The sequence below is a fragment of the Athene noctua genome, chromosome Z, assembly GCF_965140245.1.
Source record: "Athene noctua chromosome Z, bAthNoc1.hap1.1, whole genome shotgun sequence".
In the NCBI taxonomy this organism is placed as follows: Eukaryota; Metazoa; Chordata; class Aves; order Strigiformes; family Strigidae; genus Athene; species Athene noctua.
The window spans coordinates 44,241,208-44,250,543 of record NC_134077.1 but is presented as its reverse complement, the minus strand read 5'-3'; the positions used below and the strand labels follow the sequence as shown (position 1 = coordinate 44,250,543).

General features: G+C 45.4%; 1 protein-coding gene across 2 annotated transcripts in view; it reads left to right on the top strand.

The window, feature by feature from the left end:
• Window positions 1-5,668: 5,668 nt before the first annotated feature.
• Window positions 5,669-9,336, top strand: part of NRG1 (neuregulin 1) — a 522,222-nt gene continuing 518,554 nt past the window's right edge. The window contains exon 1 of one of the 2 annotated variants that reach the window (XM_074932868.1): window positions 5,669-5,702. Coding sequence is in view for 1 of the 2 variants with exons in the window: in XM_074932867.1 (XP_074788968.1) it covers window positions 8,214-8,226 (13 nt within the window). In the remaining variant the exon portion in view is untranslated. Of the gene's footprint in view, window positions 5,703-8,198; window positions 8,227-9,336 lie in introns of those variants that run through there. The other variant, XM_074932867.1, reaches the window with a different exon arrangement.

Here is a 9,336-nt window from a genome sequence, read left to right as displayed (position 1 = left end):
GACAAACTCTTGGTTAGATTATTAATCTGTAGGGATATTCTTTATCTTCTTACTCTTGGCCTCTGTCTCTTCCTTTTTTATGGCATTCCTCGTCCCAGAGATGTAATAAAAACCCCAAGAGGCCTAGTTACTCCTTATAATAAAGTAATTGGAGTTGTTTGAAAACTCAAGCTACAGTCATGGGTAAAAAAATGTAGATTTCTGTTCTGGATCAGGGTGAAAAAAATAGTAAAAATGTGACAAAATGTATGTGTATATGTATAAATGTTGAACTATTTTAACAATTTCCATAGAAATAGGACATTTCAATAATCCCAAACATACGTCTTTTCAGGTTGGATCAGTAGGGAGCTGTAATTCTGGGGTCTTTCCCATGGTTGCCCCCCTTCTAATCTTGCTATCCTACTGGAGAACACCTCCCATTTACCTCAATTTCTCCCTGGTTTTAAATTATCTTGTCTGTGTTAGATACTTAAGAAAGAAGGAGGCACAAGGTCTTGGAAGGATGTAAGGTCTGGAGTTAGAACCTGTGAAGTGATTACTTGTCAAACATCTTGTCAGTTGGGATACTAAAGGAAAAGAGGGAAGCCATGAACAAGACATGCAAAGATACAAACATGACAGAGAAATGTAACGGCAACAAAGATGAAAAGCAAACCTGGTCAGCCACAGTAACTGGTGGGCTATCAAGAAGTTGCAGGCAAACTGAGGCTCTGCAACTTAAAAAGATGCAAACCCGAGGCTGCAGGATGCAAGAGGGGTTGGTGGCACTATGAGCTGCTGAAGGAATGTGCATGGGATAGAATTCGGGGAGGAAGAAGGGGTCAGGATGAAGACGGAATGGCATGCAAAAGGAGCTGGTTGTGTGTAAGCTGAAACTTGTCAGCGTGTTAGTCTGACTGAGCCTGGCCCCTGAGCACTTCAATCTGTTCTAACTTCATGTTAAATCCTTCCTTAACTAACTGCATAGTCTCACTCTTTATCCTGTGTGGATGGGTGCTGCAAGGACTAAGTGCCAGCAATGGGGGAAACCAGTGTGATGCATTTGGTGCCAGCAACTGGAGTCAAACCAGGGTGTGTGGGTGTCCCAGGCAGTGGTGTCAGCTGCCAAAGCAAGTGGGGTGTCAGCACCAGTGACTGAGGCAGGGAGGGGTCTTGGCCACCAGCCACTGGGGTTGTAATGTCCCCCAAACCAGCACACTGATACTGGATCAAGGTGGGAAAGCTGGTATGGCAATTATGAGAAAGGAGGAATGGTCCTTGACAGAAGAGGAGGTTGAAATACCTTGTCTTTTTTTTCCCCATGAGGATGAAGACTTAGAGGCAATTCTGAATTGCTCATAAGCACCAAGGAGCAGGAAGAGAGGAGAACAGTGTTATTTCAGATAAAGAATGGTATCAGCCAGGTTATAATTATTCTTGTGTCAAGTATGTATTTAGCCTGGAAGTTAGAAGAATCTCTTACTGGTAGAGAAATAAGATTGTGGGATAGCTTTCCAAATGAAATACTTTGGCCAAAACCCCCAAAGCTTCTGTTAAAGTGGAGCTCAGAATGATTATTAAAACAGGTTATCTTGACATGGCTGCCCGACCTCACAAGGGACAACTCCTTATCACCCCTTATCACTTATGTGTTTCTACTTCCCGTGGTTCAGAATCTCCTATTAGAAAACATGCTGAAAAATGAACAAAAGCAATTCAAAGTCTCTCCATGCAAGATTGGTCTTCAGTCTTTCCACAGATACTCACTGCTGTAGTGTAGCCATCTCCATTACTGTCATTCTGCTGCAGGAGAAGAGTTAAAAAAGCAAAATTCGGGTGCTTCTTGCTTCATCATTCTGTAGCACCAGGGCTTGGTTGACATTGCATGAATACCCATTTTTCTTTAGGGAAAACTGGATGCTTCTCCTTTTTTCATTTGGCCTTTTTTGCCCTGACCCCTGCCACCCCCGAGATTTTTCTTACATGCATAAACTACTCAGCTTAAATAATGAAGGCATGGTGTATGTGTGCTGTAGAGGGATGCTGACCACTTTCTCCTATAACCTAAAGAAGTCCCTGCTTTTGTGCTGCTTTTAACCTTTGCTATAATAGATAGCTGATGTGGCTGCTTTACTCTTATGAAAGCAGCTGAAATAAACCCTAGAGTTTTATGCCAGAGATATTTTGGCTCCTAATGCTGCCTGCCATTAATCGTGCATTGTTGAAATAGGTCTCAGCTCTTTTTTTTTTTTTTTTTTTTTTTTTTTTCCCAGAAGAGTGAAGTATTCCTGCTCCTGAATGCTATCAAATCAAAATATCACAGAGAGCCAAATAAACTGATGAAGATGGCGGTGAGTACACAGTAGTTACCAAAAGAGGCAAATAACTCAGATCTTAGGGACTTTGGTCTTTTCTAGGTCTGCTAATGGTAGGAATGGAAAATTTTCAGCCTGAAGGGTGCTGAATGGTGTGGTGGTTCAGTTCTTCCAGACACTCAGCTTCTGTAAGAATCAGTATATTTTTCCTTTCCTTCCCACTCAAAGCAGACATACACAAGGGCTAGGCAGCTTTTCTGAGCCAGGATACAGTGTGGTAAAAATTCCTGCAGCTGCTACTGCAGCCCATCCAGAGCGATCACCACCAAGTGCAGGTTCGCAGGGGTAGACAGTCAGCATTTGCTCAACTGCTCTTCTTTCTGTGTTGCTCCTGTGCATGTTGTCCATAGATCCTGCAAAAGGGCAGAAGAAATTAAAGTCCTGCAATCTGCCCTTGTTGACACTGCTTGTTGTGTGGCAGACAGGGCACCCTTTTGTGGCATAAATTACAAGGAGCTACTCATAAAACACAGATATTGCTCTCTGCAGGATGTCTGATATTTCAAAAAGAAGTATGACAGTAGTTTGATGCATGTGTTTGTCTGGAATTTTCCTGTTCAATGTTAGCACACACTTACATGGGTTACAGAGGGGTGTGAAGTTTCAGATTTGCTCTAAGCATATGAGCGTAGATCTACTTAATGATGCAGAAGTCTTGATGCATAATGATGCATAAAACCCTTGAGATGCAAGAGGCTTTGTCAGGACCCGTTTCTTGTTATCTGTTCACCATTGCTAATCAAGCAAATGGCTTGCTGAGTTGTACCACTAGTGCTGACACAAAAGCTATGGCTTTCTTGTCAAACAGATAGTGAGAGGTACATGTATTGAAGCCTTGGAAGTTCTACTGAGCATTTGCTTCCATTTTTTGATCTCCACGAAGTTATGCTGGGATTTCATAGGAGCCGCAGAAATACCCACTTATGTGATCCATACTTTTTACTACATAGATGTTCTGGGGGCATTGAATTCACTACAAGGACATTTGTAATCATGTTACAAATTGAACTATTTTTTGTCATCCATTCTAGGTGCTTTTCTTAACTATGCCTGCAAAATCAAATGTAGGTTTACTTTTTTTTTTTCTCCAGACTAAAGCCCTGATTCAGCAAGATATCTAAGCACATGCTCCAGTACAAGCTGCAGTGCTTTGTTGAATAGCTGTAGGTTTAAGCACATGTTTAATCATAAACATGTACTGAAGTACTTTCCTAAATTATGACAATTCCCCATAATAATTACTTCTATGGTGTCTGCAACACAAGCTTAGTGATGCTCTGGATTTAATTAGTGAACCCACGCTGGCATTAAGGAGTGAAATTGTTTTCCATTTTATTTTTAAAATGCAGATACATCCAAAAAGAAAAAACCCACATATCTAGGAGTGTTTTCTAATACAACGGAGTCACTTACTGCTATGTTGTTCAATATTTTAAATAATAAACACTAGTTCCATTATTGAAATGAGCATGAAAACCTCAAGCAGACTGGGAATTAAAATCAAGAAATCAAATCACATAGCAAGGTTGACTTTAGGTCAGTGCCCTGTGATCAGTTAGGGTGGCCTGCTTGCTAGAGGAGAGACTACATGACATAAAGGGAAGTTTTCAAGGCATCATTTTTCAGAAAGCCAAAAATTATCAGCAAGCTGTGCTGTCTAGAAATATCTGAGCTCTAATCAGAGATTTCAGTGCAAATCAGACCTCTTTGTTAGGCACTGTTCAAATTAAGGATGTATTGAAGTAATCAGTATTCTCTGTAAAAAACAATTTTGAAAATTATTCTTTTTTTCCCCTTCTTATTCATTGCTAAGGACTCACACAGAAGCCTGATGCTGAAGTGCACATATGGGGGAAAAGGCAGGAGATTACTTCTTGTATGCTGAGTTCAGATACCTATATACCTGATTATAGCATGCCACTGGTCAAAGCTGTTCTCATGCACTGTAGATTTTAGATTTGCCTTTAAATACAGTAAAAACTGGTAAGTGGGTATGGATACTGAATAAGGAGATGCATGGAAAATTGGCTAGGGCTTGTGCTTCAAAGTGTTTTGATCAGCAGTTCAAAGTCTAGGTGGTTACTGTTGGTGTCTCACTGAAATACTGATACTGAGGCCAAGACTGTGTAATGTCTTTACTAATGACCTGGATGATGGGACAGAGTGTGTTCTCAGCATATCTGCAGATGCTCCCAGAGTGAGGGGAATGGTGGCTATGCTGGAGAAGAGGTCAGCTCTTCAGAAGGACCTTGACAAGCCAGAGAAATGGGCTGATAAGAACCTCCTGGAGTTCAGCATTGTCAAATTCCAGGTTCAGTTTGAGCTCCCCAGGTGATCTTAAAACAGACACTGACCCCATGGAGCAAGTCTAGTGGAGGTCACCGAAATGCAGAGGGGGTTGGATCATGGCACATGGCAGGAGAGGCAGCAATAAGTGCTTTTGTTTAGCTTGGGAACAAAACGGTGAAAGGGGGCTCTTCTGACTGTCATCAGCTCCTTCACAGCAGGGCACTGTGATAACAGAGACAGATTCTTCTCAGATTCTGCTCAAAGGCAGAAGACACTCATTGCAATACAGGACGCTGACAGGAGCTTGGAAGGTACCTTTCTTCCCTGTGAGGGTGCTCAGTGCCTAGGCAGAGGCACCCAGCGACACTGCAGGTTTTATGTTTTATGCAAAGGAGATGGAGTTCTTGTCCCGCGCGTGTGCCCCGTGTAGAAGTAACTGGGGGCATGCGACCCTTGCTGAAGTCTATGCCCCACCCAAGCACAGCGCAGACTCGGCGGGAGTTTTGTCAGTGAGGAACTTGTTACGAAGCACGTGAACTCTCTCCGGTTATTGCCGACCACCCCCGAGCAGCACCCTCCCCTTTGACTCACGAAAGGAGCGTGCGGCCCGCGTGGCAAACAGCGGGTGAGGGAGAACTCGGGCGAAGGAAGCAGGTTGCTGGTGCAGGGACGAGATCCCTGCTGAGCGGCCCGGCGGGCGGGGAGCGCGGGGGGCTGCTCCAGCCGCTCTGCGGAGCGCCGCGGCCGCGGGAGCGCCGTCACGGCGCGGCCCGGCCGGCCGGGCGCGGGGGGCGGTGCGGTGCGCAGGGGCGGGCGGCGGGCGGGGCGGGCAGCACCATGCGGCCGCGGCTCCCCGCCCTCCCCCTCCGGCTCTGCGCGGCGGCGGCGGCGGCTTCCGCGAGGCGGCCGGGGGTAGGCGAGCCGCCGCCGCTGCCCTCCGCATGGAGCCGCGGCCGCCCGGCGCCACCGCCGCCGCGCTGCGGGGGGCGTCCGCGGCGCCAGGGCCGGCGGGCGGCGGCGGCGGCGGCGGTGCCGGGGCGTCCTGCGGCGGTTGCGGTGAGTGACGGCGGCTCCGCGGGGTGCGGGGCGCGGGCGGGCGGGCGCGTGTGCGCGCCCGGTGGGGCAGCCCGCCGGCAGGCCGGCCCGGTGTCCGGCCGGCCCGGTGTCCGGCAGTCCAGCCCGCTGGCGGGCCGCCTCCTCCGGCCCCGGCGCGGCGGGTCCCGGCCCCGGGCGGCCCCCGGGAGCCGCCGCCCGCGCGGGACCGCGGGGCGCTGTCCGCGGTGCTGAGCGCGGCGGCGGGCGCGGCTGCGGCGGGCTGAAGGCACGGCGGGCGGCGCGGGGCGGCGCGCAGGGAAGGAGGGCTGGGGGGCTGGGGGGCTGGAGGGCTGGAGGGCTTCCTCCCCGGCTCCTGCCTCGAGCGAAGCACCGACGTTGTCTCGGCGGGAGCGGGATGGTCGCTGGGCTCGGAATGAAAATATCTGGCCGAGCGTGGCTCGGTCCACCCACGGGGTCGGTGGTCTGGTCGTCGCAGAAAGAGCCAGCAGATGAGACCATGAGTAATCGGCTAGGACACAGGGTGACGCGAACGCAGCTCGGGGGAGCCGTCCACAACTAGCTGGGGCTTTCAGTTTGCGTTTCTAGACAATACCTGCTCAACATCTGCTTGCAACAGACAGAATAAAGTAGCTCCGTGGCACCCTGCAATTTTGCGAATGAAAACATGGACTCTGGTTTTCCTGTGCATTAGCTTAAATGAATTTGAGGTCAGCTGAATCTTAGCTGCATTGTTCTTACATTTTCTTAGTCTTGAGTCACCTCGTAACTAGTGCTGATGGTTGATGAACAATACTTCCTTATTCCTAGGAGTAAATCAATTTCTTATAGGCGGAACTCCTCTGTCAAAGAAGTAACTATGCACTTTTTCCAAACCTTTCCTTCTTGCAGTCAATGTTCAGCTTCTCTTTCCTGCACCAGCTAAGCATTCTCCTTCTTGGTTATTCTGCAGCATTTCTTAGCACAAATGTTATTTATTTGCATAAGTAGTGAACTGCACACTTGCATTTTTGGTATTGCGTTCCTCTTTGAATCTTTAAAAATAATCCTTCCTCTGAGCTGTGCTGTGTGTAGGCGTGAGGAAGCCATGCTTTTACATTCAGTTATCCACAGGTCTTTGCTCCTAGATACTCACTTGGGCTTAATGGGAACTGAACTTTGCAAACATTTTGCTGTAAATATATGGCACTTGGAAGAAAGACTTTTTTTTTCTAAGCTAAAAAGAATCCACCTGTTTAAAAGGTAATCAGTACTGTTTACTGCAGGCATTACCAGATGAAGGCTGAAAGGAATTTAACTGTATGATCATGAGGCTATTGTATAATCAGACAGGTCAGCCATGGGCAAGGACTATTCCATAGCTGCACAGAAGTTGGCAAAGTGTATTGAAAAAGGTGAAGGTTCTGTCTGGAGAATGAAAGCTGGCACAGGCATTCCGGCCTGACTAAATGGGTCTCTAAAAATCTTGGGTTCAGGGGAGTCACAGCTAGTAAAATTGAGACTCTCTTTGGTGCCTACCCAAACTCCTTTGTGGTTCAGTGGGATCTGTATTTCACTTGCTGGTGTGTCCCAGCTTCTAAGTCATATCTCATGATTGTTGACTTTGGTCTGTTGTACTAAACCAATTTATAAATTTGTTTCTCAGACTAGAATAGCTCATTTTGCTTGACTTAATTTTGAAGAAGATGTAACTTCTGTGCCCACTGAAGTGTTGGTTGCTTCTCTTGAGACCATGTGAGAAAAAAAAAAAAAAGAGCAATCCAATAAATTAATGAGCTGCCTCACATTCATAACCTTTCCTTCCCTGTTTTCTCTGCTCGTGTAAGTGCTTCTGCGGGCTTTAAACAGACCTCACTGTAGACATAAATTTTCTCCACTGTTTTGAAGGTAGAGTCATCATTCATGATGGCTTAGGTTTGTAGGTGTTCTGCTGGCATGATTAATCATGCAAATAATCCAAGGTGCTTTTATGCTGGACTGCTCATGTGACTAACGAGAAGAAATATGAAACATCTATACAGAAGCCAATTGATTGGGAGACAAAGCCTCAGCAGAGATCATCTTTTGGCATTCAGCTGGCTTTCCTCACTCTGCGTAGAAGACAAAGTGGGGCACTCAACCTAAGGCTACTTGTTGCTCATGCCCTATGTTGTCCCATAAATTCTGCAGGACTGTAAAATGCTTCCCATGCTGTAGCTGCAGAAGGCCCAAGAAAGCACTGGCCCACAGCTGGCTGAAGTGAGCTCTGATAGCTCTATACTATGACAGAATAGCTGTATACATAGTCTGTCATGATTGATGCACAGTCCAGGTGATCTTATTACCAGTGCCCCATTCTCTCTTGAAATGTGTTTTACTGTCTTCAAGCGGCATTTATAATAGGCTGAAGTTAAGTATCTATTGTATTTCAATGGGCCAGTTTTGCAGTCATGAATGCTAGTTTTACAGATGGCTATTTCCTTACAGAGTTGAAGATATGACCCGTTGGCAAGCCAGGTTGGATATGTGTTTTGTATGTTGACCACAGGTAGTCACTTTAACTGTTTTTTCATGTCTTCAGATTGCCACAAAGCAATGAGACTAGTAACAGCTTCACTGTATTTATGTAGGCACAAATTTGTTTTGAAAAAATATGTTTGTACTAATGAAAAGTTGTTTAAAAGTATTCACCAGGGTGCATAAAATCCATTTAATCTAATGAGAAATTAAATTTTATTTTTATATAATATGCATGTGATATGCATAACATGGGAAAAGTATTTTTCATGCCTATTCATCAAGTCCACCTGCCTGTAGATGCTTAAGGGACTGCTCTTAAATGTAAGCAACTTAAAAATGCATTTGAAGACCCGAGTTAAAAATAGTTGACTTGCTGTTTGCCTGCACCAAGGAGTCTATTTTTGTCTTTATTGAGTAGCTTGCACACAGGCAATTCTGGGGGATGTTACAGGCCTCCTCTGTAGCAGTCCTGCCCCTGGATTTGTGTGCTAAACCATTTTGGTCTGCTTAGCAGCCCTTTCTAAAGAGTCACATTTCTCTCTGATGTACAGATGTTTCTAATCAAGTGGATAGGGAAGGAATAGGAAAGTTTATTCTAAACTTTAAACATACTGCAAGCTCACTCTTTGAATAGCAACATGATTTCACTGCCACTTTCACATCTGCGCTGAAATTCAGGGGAAGGAGCAAACTTGAAACCTCCTGTAAATATTTGACTCTCCTTCGTACTTATGGTTTGTGGCTTCTCCCAGCACTACTGAAAATAAACTCCATCAATAGTTCATTTTAAATGGCTTTAGCTGTAAACATCAGTTTGAGGCTAGCTAAGATTGATTAATGTATGTCTTTAAATGAAAAGATGTGCCACTATCTGGAAATACTTATTTAGAGTTCATGTTCTCTGTGTGTTGAATTGAAGCTGTATAGGCTGAAGGTATTTCTCTTTCATTCCCATATATACATATTTAAAGCTGTATAAATCCTGTCTTAAGACTATGATATATGCAGGAACAGATTCCATATATTTGTATGTGTTCAATATATATATTTATATGAAGTCTGTCCATGTAGAGCAGGTAGATGCAGTGTGAAGGCATGAATGATACATCTTCAGAGTACTTGTTGTTTTCCATGTTTA